Source organism: Hemicordylus capensis, chromosome 10 (assembly GCF_027244095.1).
Source record: "Hemicordylus capensis ecotype Gifberg chromosome 10, rHemCap1.1.pri, whole genome shotgun sequence".
NCBI classification, from domain to species: domain Eukaryota; kingdom Metazoa; phylum Chordata; class Lepidosauria; order Squamata; family Cordylidae; genus Hemicordylus; species Hemicordylus capensis.
In genome coordinates, this window is record NC_069666.1 from 20,686,755 (window position 1) to 20,706,032 (window position 19,278).

General features: G+C 47.5%; 1 protein-coding gene across 1 annotated transcript in view; it reads left to right on the forward strand.

Annotated features, from left to right (window-relative positions):
* Nucleotides 1-19,278, forward strand: part of FBXO22 (F-box protein 22) — a 28,904-nt gene that overhangs the window by 8,115 nt on the left and 1,511 nt on the right. The window contains exons 2-6 of the mRNA XM_053272938.1: nucleotides 3,577-3,709; nucleotides 6,528-6,621; nucleotides 8,199-8,294; nucleotides 10,169-10,333; nucleotides 15,468-15,633. Coding sequence (XP_053128913.1) covers nucleotides 3,577-3,709; nucleotides 6,528-6,621; nucleotides 8,199-8,294; nucleotides 10,169-10,333; nucleotides 15,468-15,633 — 654 coding nt within the window. The remainder of the gene's footprint in view (nucleotides 1-3,576; nucleotides 3,710-6,527; nucleotides 6,622-8,198; nucleotides 8,295-10,168; nucleotides 10,334-15,467; nucleotides 15,634-19,278) is intronic.

Below are 19,278 nucleotides of genomic sequence, written 5' to 3' on the forward strand. Positions count from 1 at the left end.
CAAAAGGTCTCCTTGGCTGTCATCGGTCGTTGGATCAGAGCCTGCATCTCCTTGGCATACAAGACCCAACACTTGCCTCCACCCACGCGAATCACAGCGCATTCAACTAGAGCAGCCTCCACTTCAGCAGCATTCTCCACCAATGCCCCATGGGAGGAGATCTGCAGAGCGGCCATGTGGGCCTCCCCGTCCACCTTCACCAGGCACTACAAGATGGACACTATACACTCCGCTCAGGCTGCCTTTGGCAGAAGGGTTCTGCAACATGTCCTTCCCCCTCAGTAGCCTGGGACCCCCACCCTGGGTCACCTGGCTTTGGTATGTCCCCAGGGAGTTGTCCTTACACAGCAGCCGAGAATGGAGCATTGGTACTCACCGTGAAGGCTTCTTCTGGCTGCTGTTGTAGAGGACAACTCGATCCTCCCTATGCGGTCCCAGACTCCTGGGGGGATGGTTCTCTATCTTCCTGCTGTTTGTTTACCTTTTTGTTTACCTTTTTGTTTACCTGTTTCCACTTACTTGCCTTTTCTAATCATATATGTGTGTTATGAGGTTTCCTTCTGTTTGAAGTTTGGCTGACTACAAGAACTGTGTGGGGTTACCATCCGGCTCCTTTTATGGCTTTCTAATTAGCATACGTCCTGCCCTGGAGCGAGCATGGGATGATAACCCAGGGAGTTGTCCTCTACAACAGCAGCCAGAAGAAGCCTTCACGGTGAGTACCAATGCTCCATTCTATACTAGGATAGCATAGAGAGCTGATCTGGCATTGTGACAATGGCTGTAATACTACACACACATACACAAACACGGGAGCAACCTATTAAATTTACCAGGGCTTACTTCTGAGTAAGCATGCTTAGAAGTGCAATGTAAGAGTTATTTGGGAGGGCACAGGTTCAAATGTTATCTCCAACATGAACTCACCAACTTGCTTAAGGACATCTGTTCTTACTGACCTGTCTTTTCTAGCAATTGATGGAGGATGGATCAGCCTTTTGAAAACTACTGGAAAACTTCAGTTGGTTCAAAATGTATCTGCTGGGCTGCTGACTAGGACCAGCTAGCTGGAGGAAACTCACCTTGCTAATCTTAAAACAGCTGTTTCTGGCTGCCAGTCTTTCTGAGCAGAATTCAGAGTGGTAGTCCTAAACGACTTGGGACTAGGTATCTAAAGGGTTGCCTCCTCATCATTAAAACCATCTTCTGAGGCCCTTCTCTGAATAGCTTCGCCTTCCAAAGTGAGTTGGGTGACGTCCAGCGGAGGTATTCAGAGTTGTGAGGGGATTGACTTGGGTTCCCTCTTCTCTGAACATCTGGATTTTTCATTATCCCGTTGCGATGCTTTCAACAACTTTTTTTGCAGATAACATCTCTAGTATTTGAGCTGATTTGGACTCCACGGTTATGGCAGGGTCAACTGCAGAGGTGTTCAGTATCTTCTCTGGTTCAATTAGAATGGATCAGTTTCCTGAGGATTCCTCAGGAATCCTCCTGCCAATGTGGATGACTCCTGAGGATGTGGACAAACTCCTTGGAGGTGTTCGGCATACCTCTTGTCCTTTGGATCCATGCCCAATGTGGCTTATAACATCCAGTAGGAAAGTTGTTAGAGATTGCCTAGTTGACATCATAATACCTCACTGAGAGAGGGCAGGATGCCTCCATGTTTGAAGGAGGCAATTATGAGACCCTTGCTTAAAAAGCCTGCCTTAGAACCCTCAGTGATAGATAATTATAGGCCAGTCTCCAACCTCCCTTGGGTGGGCAAGGTAATTGAGAGGGTGGTGGCTGATCAACTCCAAGCAGTTTTGGATGATACTGATTATCTAGATCCATTTCAAACTGGCTTTAGAGCAGGCTATGGAGGGAGACAGCCTTGGTCGGCCTGATGGATGATCTCTACCAAGGAATGGACAGAGGGAGTGTGACTGTTGGTTCTTTTGGACCTTTCTGCAGCTTTCAGTACTATCAACCATGGTATCCTTCTAAATTGAATCGCTTGGGGGATTTGGGAATAGGTGGCACCTCTTTGCAGTGGTTCCATTCCTATCTCTCTGGAAGGTGTCACTTGGAGATAGTTGCTCTCTGAAAGTATTGTATGTTGTCCCTCAAGGCTCCATCCTGTCTCCGATGCTTTTTTAACATCTACATAAAACTGCTGGGCGAGATCATCGGGAGATTTGGAGCAGGGTGTTATCAATGTGCTGATGACACCCAAATCTATTTCTTCATGACATCATCATCAGAAAATGGCATGCTCCCCCTAAATGCCTACCTACAAGCAGTAATGGACTGAATGAGAGATAATAAATTGAAGCTGAATCCAAGCAAGATGGAGGTACTCATGGTGAGGGGTCATACTTCAAGGGACATGATATAGCTTCCTGTTCTGGATGGGGTTGCACTCCCCGCAAAGGAACAGGTGCGTAGCTTGGGAGTACAGGCCTCACTCTGGTTTCTCAGGTTGAGGCTATGGCCAGCAGCACTTTCTGTCGACTTCAGATGGTACGACAGCTACGTCCATTCCTTGAGGATAATGATCTCAAAATTGTGGTGCACACTCTGATAACTTCAAGGCTTGACTACTGCAATGCACTCTACGTGGGGCTGCCTTTGTATGTGGTTGGGAAACTTCAGTTGGTTCAAAATGCAGCAGCTAGATTGGACTCTGAGGTGTCTTGGAGAGATCATATTATGCCTCTTTTAAAGCAATTGCATTGACTGCCAGTAGGTTTCTGGGCAAAATACAAAGTGCTGGTTATTACCTTTAAAGCCCTAAACGGCTTAGGACCGGGTTATCGTATGGAGAGAGGTCCATCTCTGTATGCCCCCAGCCCGTCTGGCGGGAACAGGCTTTCTCTGTAGTCGCTCCTAGGCTGTAGAATGCACTCCCTATTGGCATTCGTGGTGTAACATTTTCACCAGATGTTCAAAAGAGTCCATAAGATACAGCTTTTTAGCCAGGCTTTTAGTAATTTCTGAGTTCTAAATTTTTAATTGCTGTTTAGATGTAATTTCTGTAACGTTTTAAATTTTTAAATTGCTGTTTAGATTTTTTAAATTGGAATTTCTGAATGTGTTAGATTTTTAAATTCTTGTTTTAAAAGTTGTTAGTCTTTGTTTTTGTGAACCACCTAGAGCCTCTGGAGTCAAGGCGGTTTATAAATTAAATACAAACAAACAAACAAATAAATAAAAACTGAAGATGTGGCCTTTTCAGTTGCGGCACCCAAGTTGTAGAACATTCTCCCTGGTAAGGGTTGCCCAATGTCACGTCTGATATAATAGTGAAGACCCTTCTGTTTGCCTGCCTAAGGTTTTTTAAAATCCATGTTGTTTGGATCTGGTTTTCTATGATGAGCATTTTGCTGCTTTCCCATTTCATACGATTGTGTTGCTTGTAACGTGTGTTCTTTTGTTGCTTGTAATGTATCGCCACTTGGAACTGCAGGGCAGGGGGAAACGTTGGCTGAATGGCAACACAATGTGGATGGCCCACTTGGCATACCTGAGAGTGCTGTGTAGCTGCAAAGCATGATCCTCTGTAGAGATGATGATTTGTTTGTGTTCCAGCGTCTGCCAGTTATGGAGAGAGTGTTCCCGCAGAATCCTGAGGACCCAGCAGAGCATCGCCTGGGTCTCTGCAGCTGAACCGACACCATGTAATAGTCATGGTCTGGTCTGGGCATTAGCAGAGGAGCTTGAGGTACGTTAATAGAGCAGATTGGGGCAGTTGTACAGTTCTGACAGCTCTGGCAATTGCACAGATCTTTGGCGGTGGGGCCTTTGGCAGTCATTCCCTTGCCACTGTTGGTGGGCAGCCTGCTCAAGTCCAAAGGGTCTTCCCTGTCGAGTTTTTTGCATTTCCCTTAATTGTTTGTTAGGCCTGTGTGCAGCTTTGGCCAAAGCGGAAGACGCTGCACAGTCACCCGGGCACCATGCGCAGGCAGCAGTGTTCCCTCTAACAGGGATTCCCAGCTGGTGCTGACTACAGCTCCCAGAATCCCCCGCGGCAATGGCTTTTGCACGGGGATTATGGGAGTTGTAGTCATCAACTTCTGGGGATCCCTGTTAGAGAGAACACTGGCAGGCAACCAATCGTGCAGTGCTGTACTTCGCCCAGCATTGGGCGGCTCTTTTAAAGGAAACAGAGCCCTCTCGAAAGGCACGTACAGAGTGCTGGAGAGTGTAGCCCTTCCCAGTGTTTTCCTCCTGGAACTCTTAGGAGAGGAGTCTCTTAAAGAGACAGAGGTTCTCTCTGTCTAAATGGCTCTCACACTGAACCGTTCAGGTTTTTTACTGAAGTGGCCCCCCTGCTTGAAAAATAGTGAAGATCCCTGGTTTGAGCCCTGTCCTGCAGTATGAAGTGAGCCGTAAGATGGAGAAGGTGCTTAACAGCTTAAATGAGCTCCTTCTAACAACCTTCCCACCTTGATGCATATGGTCCGGGTGTGTGGGTGTGCACATAGATTCTGAAAGACCAGTTCTACAGTGAAGACTAAGTGAGTAGAAGACTTTCTCCCAGCACAAATGCTTAAATGAATCTATATGAATGCAACCCTCTGCTAAGCCGGGGCTGCCCTGGTTTGCATTTGAATGGGAGACTCGACATGTCTGAGCACTCTGATATTCTCCTTGGGTGCTCTGGGAAGAGCATCTTCATGCTTACATGCAGAAGGTTCCAAGTTCCCTCCCTGGCTACATCTCCAAGATAGGGCGGAGAGAGATTCCTGCCTGCAACCTTGGAGAAGCTGCTGCCAGCCTGTGTAGACAATACTGAGCGAGATGGACCAATGGTCTGACTCAGTATATGGCAGCTTCCTATTATAGGGTGAAAATGTTGACTGTATGGATTACTATATAAGTATGAGCCACCTACGGTGCAGGGGGGAAATGACTTGACTATCAAGCCAGAGGTTGCCAGTTCGAATCCCCACTGGTATGTGTCCCAGACTATGGGAAACACCTATATCAGGCAGCAGGGATATAGGGAGATGCTGAAAGGCATAATCTCATACTGTGCAGGAGGAGGCAATGCTAAACCCCTCCTGTATCCTACCAAAGACAACCACAGGGCTCTGGTCGCCAGGATTTGAAACTGACTTGACGGCACACTTTACTACGTTATTAAGTTGAGAGAACCTGAATTATTTGGGATATAAACTAGAACCAGAATGTGTCAAACAATTAAAGATGATTTGTGTTTTTTCCTGGACAAAATAGTGGCTACAATTTAAATATAAGACAAGCCCTGCTGGATCAGGCCTGAGGCCTATTTAGTCCAATATCCTGTTCTACATCATGGCCCACCAGATGCCTCTAGGAAGCCCACAGGCAAGAGGTGAGGGCATGCCCTCTCTCCTACTGCTACTCCCCTGCAATTGGTATTTGAAGGCATTTAGAAACACCTGCAACTAGTATTTCATGCCTCTGAGGTTGGAGGTGGCCTATAGACCTCAGACTAGTAGCTACTGATAGGCCTGTCTTCCATGAATTTATCTAAATCCCTCTTAAAGCCATGCAGGCTGTTGGCTGTCACCAATATTAGCATGGCCAAGTAGACTAAGGCTCCCGTCTCTTAGGAAGTATAGGTGTGTGTCCCATCGTGTCCAAGAGCTCTCCGGAGATTGGCCATCGCTTAGTGGTAGAGCAAATGCAACTACCATCTATCAGAAGGTCCCAAGTTCCATCCCTACAACCACTTTGAGAACTTGTTTATATCCTGCGTTTCAATAAAGAGTTGTCATTGCGGAGGGATTGTAGCTCACTGGTAAGAGCCTTGCATGCAGAAGGTGCCAGATTAAATGCTCAGTATTTCCAAGTAGGACAGGGAAGAATTCCTGTCTGAAATCTTGGAGAACTGCTGCAAGTCAGTGTTGACAATGCTGAGCTAAATGGACAAAAGGTCCGACTCGGTATATGGCATCTTCTTATGTCCCTGCACTCTCACAATGCAGACTGACTGATATTTGCTGGCTGGTGGTTGTCCTTGAACATCTTACATATATTCTGAAGAGCTTAGAATAGTATATAGGTAGCCACCTAATGGCGCAGCGGGGAAATGACTTGATTAGCAAGCCAGAAGTTGCCAGTTCGAATCCCTGCTGGTATGTATATCAGGCAGCAGCGATAGAGGAAGATGCTGAAAGGCATCATCTCATACTGCACGGGAGGAGGCAATGGTCAACCCCTGCTGTCTTCTACCCAAGACAACCACAGGGCTCTGTGGGCACCAGGAGTCGACACCAACTCGACAGCACAACTTGGAGACCATGAGTCAGAATTTGGGTGTGGGGAAACACTGCATAACAGCCCACTTTCAAAGCTCAGTGCTCTTCGAGGGAAAGATTAACCTTCAGGGCCAAACCAAGTGTGTTGGAGTAAGAGATTGTTTACAAAAGTTGACTCAGGATTTGAAGGGTATGTTGCAATCTGTGACCAGGCTTGATTTTCCTGTGAAAAAGCAGCTCTGTGTGGATAGATGGTTACTGTTTGTTTTGTTTGTCTTGGTTTTTATTTTACAGAAGGTCCACGTGCTGCCTCAGATGGTGTTTTATATAGCAGATGCAGAGACTTTCAGTGGATACGAAGAGAGTCATGGTCATGGGCAAAAGAAAGGCAAGTACCAAGCCTGAGTAGGAATCTTGGCAGGCAGAAAGATGGGAGGAAACCATCAAGGGGCAATATTTTTATGTATCTGTTTTGCAATCTGTCTCACTTGCCCCTCCAGCACACTTCTGCTCAGGGCGGCTGACAGCAATACACAATAAAGCAATAAAAGAAGTAAATAGTGAAAAAACAAAACTTAAACACAAAAGCAACAGATAAAATGGCAATTGGGACAAAAAACTGATCGAAAATCGGCAACCCAGTTACAACCAATTTTTAAGATGGGGTAAGCAAATGTGTGGCCACCTGATGGCACAGTAGGGAAGTAACTTGCCTAGGGAGCAAGAGGTTACTGGTTCTAATCTCCGCTGGTAGGTTTCGCAGACTATGGGAAACACCTATATCGGGCAGCAGAGATATAGGAAGAGGCTGAAAGGCATCATCTCATACTGCACAGGAGATGGCAATGGAAACTCCTCCTGTATTCTGCCAAAAGAAAACCACAGGGCCCTGTGGGCGCCAGGAGTCGACACCGACTCGACGGCACAACTTTACCTTTAAGCAATGTGTGGCTTTCCAGATGTTGCTGAACTAAAACTCCCATCATCCCCAGCTGTAATAAATTGTGGCTGAGGGTGATGGGTATTGTAATTCAGCAACATCTGGGAGAGCTGCACGTTGCCTACCCCTGTTCTGAAAGTTTCTTTAACAAGGAGGGCTTTCACTTCCTTTTTAAAACTAATCAAGAATGGTAACTGATAAAGCACCTCTGGGAGGGTATTTCAAAGGCAGGGGGCCACTCCTGAGAAGGCCCTGTCTCTGGTCCAGTGGGTGAGGTGTTGGACTTGAAGTTGCAGGTACAAGACCTGGTCTCAGATGGCTGTACAGCGGTGAGTTCATTTAGTGACTGTTGAATAAGAGTATGGTATTAACAAGTGTTGGCCAATTTTGGCTGACCTTGGTAGCCGCCAAAATGTATGGTCACCACCAGCCTCGCCCCTCCCCAAGGAAGAAGAGGAGGTTTTGGCAGTGATGTCATGCTGAGCCTCCTGCCTCCCAAGGCCGAGGCCAAACCCTCCCCCCAGCTGCCATTCTGAGCCTGAGAGCAGGGCTTGACCCTCTAAGCACAGAGCAGTGGAGATGCTTTGCAAAGCAACAAAACATTGCACCTTCCGAGCCTCTCTGGGGCTCAGCCTGAAACCTACAAGATTCCGGAGGATCTTGCCGAAATGAAAAAAGACGTTTGTGGACCTGTGCGTATTGATCCTGGGGACCTGTCAGGCAGCATGGCAGCCCCCACGATACACTTTGAGATGGTTTTGGCCATTTGTAAGCCTTCATTGACGATTCCACTTTGTAAAGTAACCTGGGAAGCTGCCATGGAAAAATGTGGACCGACTGATGACCAGTTCATGTTCATTATTATTTATCATTACGGAATAAACTAAGCTAAATATTATAGCTTACACGTGAGAAATCACCACTTGTATTGCAGCATCTAACATGTCGTGAAGACGTATTAAGTTGCTCCTGACTACTGCTGGTCTGGTGTGACGTTGAACAAATGGTGTTGTTTTCCATTACAGCACGCAGAAGAAATAGTAAAGAAACTGCCACTGCGTTAGAAAAACTGTTGCCCAAAAGATGTCAAGTCCTTGGTCTAGTGACAGCTGGCGTCGTAGGTAAGAAGAAGCAGTAATCAGTTCAGCAGGCCTTCTCTTTCTTCCTCTGTGACTGAGCCTCCAGACTTTAAAAAGACAACACCAAAGTTCAGGCTGGGCAGCATTCACGGGCAGCATTTGTACAGAGTAGCGCTGCTACGCAGAGGCTGGACGTGTAGCAAAGCATCATGATCACGCCAGGGGTTCTCATCCTTGGGTCCCCGGATGTTGCTGGACTACAACTCCCATCATCATCTGCCACAATGGCCAGAGGCCGTGTTCCCTCTAACAAGGATTCCCAGATGTTGTTGACCACAGCTCCCAGAATCCCCAGCCAAAGGCCATTGCAGCCAGGGATCCTGGGAGTTGTAGTGAACAACATCTGGGAATCCCTGTGAAAAGATTCAGTGGTGAAGAGGATGATGAATTTAGAGAGTTGCCATTCACCCATTCATTGGGAAGCAGGTGGTTGCCTGAGGTACTTGCCTCATGGGCAATAACTATGGGGTGCGAGGTTCCTTTAGATTTCCTGGACTGGCTGTCTCTAGAGCGTCGAAAGTGCTCTTGAGAAGCCGCTGGAAAGGGACGGAAGATGTTTTGTTTTGCTCTTGAAGGGTTGTTGGCAACAAACTACAACAAAACAATGGAGGAGAGCTAGTCCTGCAGTAGCAAGCATAAATTGACCCCCTTGCTAAGCAGGGTCCACCCTGGTTTGCATTTGGATGGGAGATTACATGTGTGAGCATTGTAAGAAATTCTCTTCAGGGGATTCGGCTGCTGTGGGAAGAGCACCTGCCTGCTTGCATGCAGAAGGTTCCAAGTTCCCTCCCTGGCAGTATCTCCAGAGAGGGCTGAGAGAGACTCCTGCCTGCAACCTTAGAGAAGCCACTGCCAGTCTGTAGACAATACTGAGTGAGATGGACCAAGGGTCTGACCCGGTCGAAGGCAGCTTCCGAGGTTCCTATGCAGATTTTTAGCAGTGTGGCCCCCACTTGAAAAATAGTGGAGATCACTGCTCTTTTGGAAAGTTCGGTCTCTAGTTGACTTTGCAAATTGGATTACTATCCCAAGCTTTAATGCAGGCCTACTCAACATCGGGCCCCCAGCTGGTTTTGGACAACTCCCATAATCCCCAGCCACAGTGGCCAAAAGTTAAGGTTATAGGAGTTGTAGGCCAACATCTACAGGATGGTCAAAGTTGAGCAGCCCTGCAGGCTCGAATTTTCAAGGGAAACAATCATTTTCCCCCTTTGCTGCACATTCATTCCACCTCCTCTGCCTGCCAGATGCAGTCAGTTTGTTCTGCACATAAGAAAGAGAATGGATTCAATGGTTGCAACTTCCTTACATTGCACAAATGCTCCATAAGCCATTTGAAGTGTGTTGTGATGAATCTCTGCTCTTTCTTTTCACCTGTATCTGTGCTCCTTGAAAAATCTCCCTTCCTGATCTCTTTCTGCACTTTAGGGGAACTCATGAAACTGCCTTGTCTTGAGTCCATCTAGTTTGGCATTGTCTACTTTTTACTGGAAGCAGGTCTCCAGGTGTTTCTTAGCTGTGTCCTGCATCTTTGATCCTGTTTAGCTGGAGATCTTGGGGCTTGACCTTGGGACCTTCAGCATACAAGGCATGTGCTCTGTAACTGAGCTATGGTGTATGAATGGCCCGTGAATCTTAAAGTCCGAGAAAAAAGTCCTGCTGCCATATAAATGTGTTTAGGATTGATAAGAAAAACCTTTTGGTTTGGGGTTGGCAGTGGTGCTCCTTGCATGATAGGGAGTCTTTAAAATATAATTTTTGCAGAGCCCTGGGACTGGGGTGGGGAATTGGTTAGAAGCAGCTGAGGGCTTCAAAGGGAAGCTAAGAGTCACCAACTTTTCAACTGTCCATTTTAGTCACCCCAACCGGCTCTCGCAGCAGTCGGCCCCTGGAAATTGAAGATGGCGAAGCCGGCTTTGCCTTACTGTTTCCCAAGATTGATGGGGTGAAGATCCAGACTTTCCACTTTTTCAGAGACCCGAAGACCAAATTCCTCGATGAAAGCCAGTTTGCTGAGGCAGGCAAGTAGCGTTTCAAGAACCGTGGCTAGAAGTGTTGAACTAGCAACCTTCGTGTATGGAATTCTTCATTTGCTGTCGAAATTCTGCCAGTCATGGCACAGTGGCTTAGATATTATTGGGAGTGAATCTTCCTGACTTCAGTGGGGCTTAGTCCGGAATATTAGCAATGCCTTCTGGTCTTAATTTGAGCATCCTTCAATATCCTTTTGTGCACATCAGGCTTTTCTGCTGTTATCACAAAGCGCACAGTTCTAACTCTTGCCTCAGTTTGGCTGCAGTGAAGCCTAGCAGCTCTTATGTCCCTAACTCCAGATGCACAAATCCAGAGGGGTGCAGCTGGCTCATCGTGCTGCTTCCTGATGACCCTGTCTGGAACGGCGGACTGTGGGTTCATAAAATGCCCTGAAGGAGAGGAGAGCTGGTCTTAGCTAAGCAGGGTCTGCCCTGGTTGTATATGAAGGGGAGACTTGATGTGTGAGGACTATAAGATATTCCCCTCAGGGGATGGAGCCGCTCTGGGAAGAGCAGAAGGTTCCAAGTTTCTCCCTGGCAGCATCTCCAAGATAGGGCTGAGAGAGATTCCTGCCTGCAAGCTTGGAGAAGCCGCTGCCAGTCTGTGAAGACAATACTGAGCTAGATAGACCAAGGGTCTGACTCAGTATATGGCAGCTGCCTATGTTCCTATGTCCGTCTGCACTAGGACACGCTCTCTTGAAGAAGAGATTAGGACCATCTGGAGGCAAGGCTGTGTCTTTCTTTCAACTAGGGCAGGGGCTCCCAACCTGTAGCGCTCCAGATGTTACAATAAATGGGAGCTGGGGATGGTGGGAGTGGTAGTTCAGCAACATCTGAAGTACAGTGGGTTGGGAACCCCTGAACTCGGGCACGTTTGAGAGCTTGTTCACCAAACTGATTTATCCTACAAAGACCAGGTCCCTTTGGAAGCCCGCATCGCGGTGTTTAAGCCTCAGATGCCTTCTAAGTGGAAGACCCACTGCCGTGATGGTGACAGAAATGTGCAAGAGAGCTGGTCCTGTGGTAGCAAGCATGACTTGTCCCCTTAGCTAAGCAAGGTCTGTGCTGGTTTCCTATTCAGAGAGGCTCCTGCCTGCAACCTTGGAGAAGCCGCTGCCAGTCTGTGAAGACAATACTGAGCTAGATGGACCAAGGGTCTGACTCAGTAAGTGGCAGCTTCCTCTGTTCCTTTCAAGGCTGGCAACTGCCTTAGATAGGTGCTTTAGATAGTTTTAGAAGCGCCATGCAAACCCTCGTAGGATCAGCGGGTGGGCCGCACAATAGCCTTACCCACAGACGAGAGGCGGTAGCAAGATGAAAGAGGCTGCTTGAGGCTCTTGGGGCTAACAGAAGCCTCATGGGGCTTGTGGGGGGCAAGCTGGATTTTTGTGGGCTTAAGTTGTGGTCCTCCTCTTGGGGACCGTCCTTCAGTTAGGAGGGCAGTCACTGGGGCCTGCCGCGGAGCCAGGGTTCTCAGCCTTGGGTCGGCCCTTGTGGCTGGGGATGAGGGGAGCTGAAGGCCAACAGCATCTGGGGACCCAAGTTGGAGAAGCCTTGCAGGCGGGGGATGTTGAGTGCCTCCTGGCAAGTGTGGGGAGGCCATAAATCCTGCTGGTAGTGTTGGTCCGGTGCCTGCTGCTGGAGGGAGCAGAGCATCTGGACTTCCATGGCCTCCCCAAAGCAGTCTGGGAACAGGATGGTGCATTGAGGGTTTTGGGGTGAGTCAAAAAACAAAGCAACCTCCTGCCCCCTTGGAGAAGCAGCTGCCAGTTTGTGTAGACCAGGGCTTCTCAACCTGTGGGTCCCCAGATGTAATTAGACTTCAACTCCCATGATTCCCAACCAAAGGCCACTGGGGCTGGGGATTATGGGAGCTGAAGTCCAATAACATCTGGGGACCCACACGTTGAGAAGCCCTGGTGTAGACAATCCTGAGCTAGACAGACCAATGGTCTGACTCGGTATATGGCAGCTTCCTGTGTTCCTATGTATGTATGTAAAGGCTCCCTTAAGGTGAATGCTGCAGGGCCCTGAGCTGGTGGGCTGTTGTTGCTGTACTGAGGCAGCCTTACTTGGAGCCAAACCGGCCTGCAGAATGAAAGGGTTCAGAGGGGGAGGCCCCTCCTTCCCAGCCGTTGACCTTCCTCCTTAGCAGCAGAATGATTGGGAATGACGGGAGGCCCGGGGAGTCTGAGCTGGGCGGTCCTCCTCTTCGTCTCCTCACTGGGAGTGCATCTCAGAGAGGTCCTTGCCTGAAGAAATGAGTGAGGATCTGGGGAGCCTACTCCTGAGCAGGCCTGGAAGAGGAATGTCCTGGCCCCCTCCCTCGGAGTCCTAGGTATTCTTTCTTGAGGATCAGGATGGGGGGTGGGGTACAGAGGCAGGTTTGCAAACTGGGTCCCTCCTGGTCCTCTCTACAGGTACATCCTCATACAAGGTTGCCAGCTCCTTGATCTGATCCCATTGTTCATCCCAAGGTAGATATGGATGGGAGAGCATCATCCTGCCGTCTGTCCTAACCCCTCTCATTTTAAGAAGCGAGAGCAGGGAATGTGTATCAATCCATGGGGTCCTGCGTGTGTTCATCCATGTGCAGCTGCGTTCAGGAAGTCTCCGCCCCTTTCCCACCCTCACTTGCACATCTAGGCAAGAAGTCTCTGATTCCGCGTAGCGAGATGGATGAAGGCTTGCAATGGATTGGCAGGCAGATGTCAGTGCCTGCTGTTTCCGGTGGTATCCTAGACCGCCCCATCACTGCAGCAGTTCCAGCACCAAAGCCTCCCCTGAGGAAATCTGCAGGGTGGGCTCAGTGGTGGTCCATCTCTTCCTTATTGGGTGTTACCAGTTAGACACCTTCGCCCCTCCGGATAGGGGCACCCCCTGGCAGCCCTTCCACCTCTCTAGCAATGTACCACATCTGGGATTCTAGGACTGCTCTCTCATGTTCCACACTGGATAGCCCCCTGTATGGACACAGAAAGAGCACTGGTACTCCCCATGAAGGTCTCTTCCCCCCCACCCCCGGCCGATGGTGGGTGGAGAGTATAGCTGAGGGTTCTCCCCCAGCTCCTCCTTTTTCTGTACTGGTAACAGGAAGTTGTTTTTAATTTATTATGCTTCATTGCAAGGTTCATTTCTAGTTTGTTCAAGGCCTCAAGCTTCAGTATTACTTACTATATGTATATCCTGCTCTTCCTCCAGAGAGCCCAGAGTGGTGTACATGGTTATATTTATCCTCACAACAACCCTCTGAGGTAGTATAGGCTGAGAGAGAAATGACTGGCCCAGAGTCACCCAGCTAGTATCAAGGCTGAATGGGGATTTGAACTCGGGTCTCCCCAGTCCTAGTCCAACACTGCACCACACTGGTTCTCTGGAAGTAGACTACTGTACATCCACCATTGTACATTCCGGAAACTTGTGGGTGGGTGGGACATCTCCTCCAAGGGACTCGTAAAGGTCTCCTTAGCTTGCATAAGTCCTGCCTTGAGAGTGAGGAGAAAATCCATCCCGGATCCTCTCCCTCTCCCAACCATCTCCATCTCCCAAGCCAGCCTTCATGGTCATCCCAATGTTCCCTTCTCAAGGGTTGTGTCTCCATTGCAGCAACGTTGGTTGTGATGTGCCATTTGCACACTCCAGAGAGACGGAACCCAAAGCCCAAGATTGCTTTGGGGGTAGAAGTGGAGAGCCACGTGACACATTTGTGTTTAAGTGGGCACTGAAAAGCATAAAGTGGGATTGTGACAAACGGCTGTTTTAGAAAATATGTCTTTGTTCAGGTGCAATTGGAGAACCAAGATTGGTTGTGTCTTCCTACTATGCGGACACTCAGAGTTTGTCCATGTGTGGTGTACAGTCTAGATACAAGTTCTAAGAGTGAAAGAATTGGCTTTATTTAATGAAAGGAAAAGATTAAGAAGGAGGTGTGTGTGCTGTCCGTTTTCAATTCTATAAACATATCTCAGGAAATGGGCAGTTGGGCCGTTTTCACCACCTGCTGCTGATAGAGCAAGATGGCTTTCCTATCCAAGGGTGGTAGATTCTGACTACGTGTTTTTTTAAAAAAACTCTTTAGAACAGCAGTTATCTGAATAAGCTGCTTCTCTTTTGGAGGTTTTCCCAAGGAGGATGGGGAGGCATTTGGATTAAATAATGCATTGCATCCTTTCTCCACTGTCTGATTCTGTGGTGGTTGGTGTCCTTTGCACTGTGTCCTGTGCAAGATTTAAAAGTGTCTGATTACCCTTGTATCAATGTTTTGTTGCCAGTCCCCAAGAAGGAGCAATTCTGCATTCTTTGGCTATTTCCTGAGCTTCTCTTCCCTTTCTGTCAGGAGGGTTTCTAAACTATTCTTTGTTGTCCTTCTCTACCTGCGACACGATTCTGTTCTGTCAAGTCCTTCAGAAATCAATGCGTAGCAACATGCAGGTGTTTTGGTCAAAATGTTGGCCCCAATCGTCTCCTCTGAGCCACCAGCCATAACCACCACCACCACCACCACCACGAAACGCAAGAATCCCCCTCCCCACCCACCTCTGAGAAACACACAATCTAAACTAAAGAGTATAATAGGTTTGTTGTCCACCCTGGTCGTTGCCCTTGTGAAAACTAACTAGTCCAATCTTGTTTTTATGGGCCTTTTTGACTTCGGGGAGTTTTCAGATCCTTCCCCTGGCTGTACCGTAGATACTCTGGGTGTGTTGTTTACCTGAGTGCAGAGGAAATGGGATAATAACCCAAGGTTATGTGCTGTGTAACAGCTTTCGTGTATTCCTACACATAAAACATTTTAAACTACTGGTTAAGGTTGCCAAGTACAGAACAAAACAAAACATACTATTTACTGGCTTTGTGACACTGCTGGCGTTGTATGCTGAGGTCATAAACTGCTCAAGGGCCGTCATATCAGCCACAGATGTTTTCGGAGAATCTCTGTGATGTGTGTGTACTTATCTGTCCCTCTGGGGGACGTAACCTAGAAAACACTAACCAATGCGGTTCACCCAGCCCGGGCTTACACACACGGCCTCCTGCTTGTTATCATTACTGCGAAAAGACTATGTTGTTGGTGTTACATTACGTCTTTCTTTCTCTCTTCTTCTCCTTTTGCAACCAGGCCTGAAGAATAACCCAGATCTTAGAGTGGTTCTTCTGTTTGGCTACAACACTTGGAAGACCGGAGCAACACGATTTCTTCACCAAATAGTCAATCACTTGAATGAAAAAAGCATTGTTTTGGCTGGGGGCCATGTGGAAAGCGTGACATCTCTGATGTCTGAGAAGTGGGTGTCTTCAGAGGGGTATTGTAGTTCTTTGCCTTCAGGCATAGGCATCCCCTGCGACTTTGTATTGCACTGGTCAGTAGGGGGCTGTCACCAAATAGTTAACTTGATTTTCACCAGTGTCTGAAAATCTCGGCTTCTGCTTTTTTTTTTTTTTTAAAGCAAGCTTTTTGTCTCCCGATCATTTCAAGTCTCTGTAACTAGAGGAGTGAAGAGTGCTGCTTAAGAACCTAAGAAAAGCTGGATCTGATCAAAAGTCTTATCTAGTCCAGCACCCTGGAAGAGGGCAACCAAAATGATTAGAGGCCTAGAGCACCTTCCTTATGATGCAAGGCTACCACAACTGGGGCTTGTTAGTTTAGTGGGGAAAGGTGACTAAAGAGGAGACAGGAGAGAGGTTTATGAGCAGAAGGTTGCTGGTTTGAATCCCTGCTGGTACTATATTGGGCAGCAGTGATATAGGAAGATGCTGAAAGGCATCATCTCATACTGTACGGGAGGAGGCAATGGGAAACCCCTCCTGTATTCTACCCAAGACAACCACAGGGCGCTGTGGGTACCAGGAGTCGAAATCGACTTGACGGCACACTTTACCTTAGAGAGAAAGAGAAATTTTTCCTACAGGGCCAACCAGATGCTTCTGGGAAGCCCCCAAGCAGGGCATGAAGGCAGTAGCCCAGTTAGCTTCAGTCATCAAGAGACATCCTCCCAGGCCCCACTTTTCTACCAGTCCATCACAGCAGGTATCACACTTTCTCTCCAAGGCAGCACCCTTTCAAATCCACTTTTTAGCAGCTTTTATGTTGAAGTCCTCTTTAAAAATATTTGGAATGACTTCACTATCACCTTGGAGACCAGCTTGGTACTTAGGCCTAGCTTGCTCTTGACTCTTGCTGGGGGATTCTGGTTGTAGCATAACAGATTCTTTTTTAAATGCCATGCCAGTTGCAAAAAAAAGAGTATTTTTTGCATGGTGGCTTCAGCATTAGCAGAGTCTTCTCTGGCTTCATTGTTTAGGGCCATGATTGACATAGTAAATCCATATTGTGCCTGCACAACAGTTGGTTTATTGGCCTCCTGTGGTGAATTTGAAGCTACTTGGCAGATAAAATCACTTGTATTTGGCTTGATGTGGAAGCCACAACAGAATACAGAGCCAGTCTGACTTGGTTTCCATCTCTGGCCAATATAGAGGCTGTGCTTGGTGTATGTTGAATTGGTGCCCATTCTGTTTGGTGAGAGCCATTCAAGACAAGCTGTTTTGGGCTGTGGACAGCAGCTTCTGCTAAAAAAACAGCCGTGGATGTAGATTACCTGGCCAGTTACTTCCTCGACTTCCGTGTTTGCTTTCTAGGGAATCTTGCTAAGCCAAACAGTGGCCCTTTGGCTCAGACACACCCAGATCCTGGGAGCTTTCTAGGCCTCTGCTGCCATGGGTTTTGACTTGGGTACAGCAGAGATCCCGCACTTCAGCTCTGGACTGACAGTTGCCATTGAAAGTCAATTCCCTACATTTCAACCAACCACATTATTTTCTCCCAGTCTAATGAATTTCTAAAAATTTGATGATGATGATTTCTAAAAATTTGATGATGTTGGGCTGAAGCCAAGAGGTGGAGGGGTTCCTTCTCTACATGGTTGCAATAAGCTACATTCTAGTAGAGGTCTACTACGTCCAGCATATTTTAATTCCTTGCAGTTGGTGGAGTGGCATGTCCCTCTCTAACACGACTGCATTGTACTGTGTGTTTACTTGGGGCAGAGTGCAGTGAGAATGGACAGGTGTTGCTTCTGGTGAATTATGGCTAAATCATAACTCGATAGCCCGTGATATGGAAGTGAGGCAGAGCTTTTGAAACGGAACTCTTACAGTCCTGGTGACGTGTGGTCACCGTATCTCCAAAAAATGAGTTTGTCAAACTGCAAAACTGATCAAAGAGTTGCCTTTCTAGAAGTGGTGATTCTCTTTATTGAGTAGGGAGAGAGCAACTGGCCCTATCCAGTGGCTGTTGCTAGTGTCTACCTTGTGTTTCCTTTTTTAGGTTGTGAGCCCTTGAGGGACAGGGAGCTGTTTGGTTTGTTTGGTTTGTTTGTTTATATGCCTATGGAGAGAAAAAAATTTCTCCTTCTTTCGCAACACTATGGGAAACACCTATACAGCAGCGATATAGGAAGATGCTGAAAGGCATCATCGCATACTGCACTGGAGGAGGCAATAAGAAACCCCTCCTGTATTCCACCAGAGACAATCACAGGGTTCTGTGTGTGTGCCAGGAGTCGACACCGACTCAACAGCACACTTTACCTTTAGACAAATTCATGAAGGACAGGTCAATGGCTACAGGCTAACTCCAGGCTCAGAGGATGGGTGCTTCTGTATCTAGTTGCAGGGGAGCGACAGGAGAGAGGGCATGCCTTCATCTTCTACCTGTGGGCTCCTCAGAGGCATCTGGTGGGCCACTGTGGGAAACAGGATGCTAGACTAGCTGAGTCTTGGGCCTGATCCAGCAGAGCTCTTCTTAAGTCTATTCTAATGATGCCGTCTAATTCAAGATCGCCCAGCCTCCAAAGGTCTGTGTTTGTCATGGGCTTACAAGGCAGCTGTTGTGATAACAGTCTGCAGTTAGTACAACCAACTGAGTTACCCAAAAGACTTTTTTGTATTGACAGTATTATATTTAATATCCCCACCAGCCAAAAGCAGATATTCTACAGTTCAACACCAAAATATTTTTGTATTGGATCAGGCTATTTAGCAAGAACAGCCTAGAGCCTTTGGAGTTGGGCGGTATATAAGTTAAATAATAACATACATAATCAGAATAAATTATAGGCGGATGCCAGGTGAGTCTGGATTGTGCAATTTCCTTTATGCAATGTGCAGGGGTTTTTTTTGGTCTGAGAAATGGTAAGTTTTGGACACAGCTCCTGGTTAAAACGGCAGTCTGCCTGCTTATTACTGTTCTTTAATGAGCTTTGATGAGAAGGACATTCAGGTGCCTCCCAGAGCACTTAAAAATAAGAATAGTAGAATTGAACATAGGAAGCTGCCATATACTGAGTCAGACCACTGGTCTGTCTAGCTCAGTATTGTCTTCACAGACTGGCAGCAGCTTCTCCAAGGTTGCAGGCAGGAATCTCTCTCAGCCCTATCTTGGAGATGCTGCCAGGGAGGAAACTTGGGACCTTCTGCTCTTCCCAGAGCGGCTCCATCCCCTGAGGGGAATCTCTTACAGTGCTCACACATCCAGTCTCCCATTCATATGCAACTAGGACAGACTCTGCTTAGCTAAGGGGACAAGTCATGTTTGCTACCACAGTTGCAGATATCTTTTTGTTTGTCAGCATTTGTTGGCATTTGCAGCTTAGTTAGCTCCCTTTGTGGCTGATAGGCTAGTATCCTCAAAAGACTGGCTTTCTCCCTATTATTGTTCTTCTTGTTGGCTTGGCTAGAGAGGGAGAGCCCATGTTTCTCAGGCTCTACACAACTCACATCTACAAAAGCTAATTTTCAGACTGCAGTTGCTGGCGTGTTGCAAAGTGTACAGATTCTCCTCTTCCCAGCAATGTCACACAGAGCCCTGATCCCTTCACTTCCCCCACTTAAATTTGTTCACATGAATCCACTGTTGCCTCCAAGGTGTG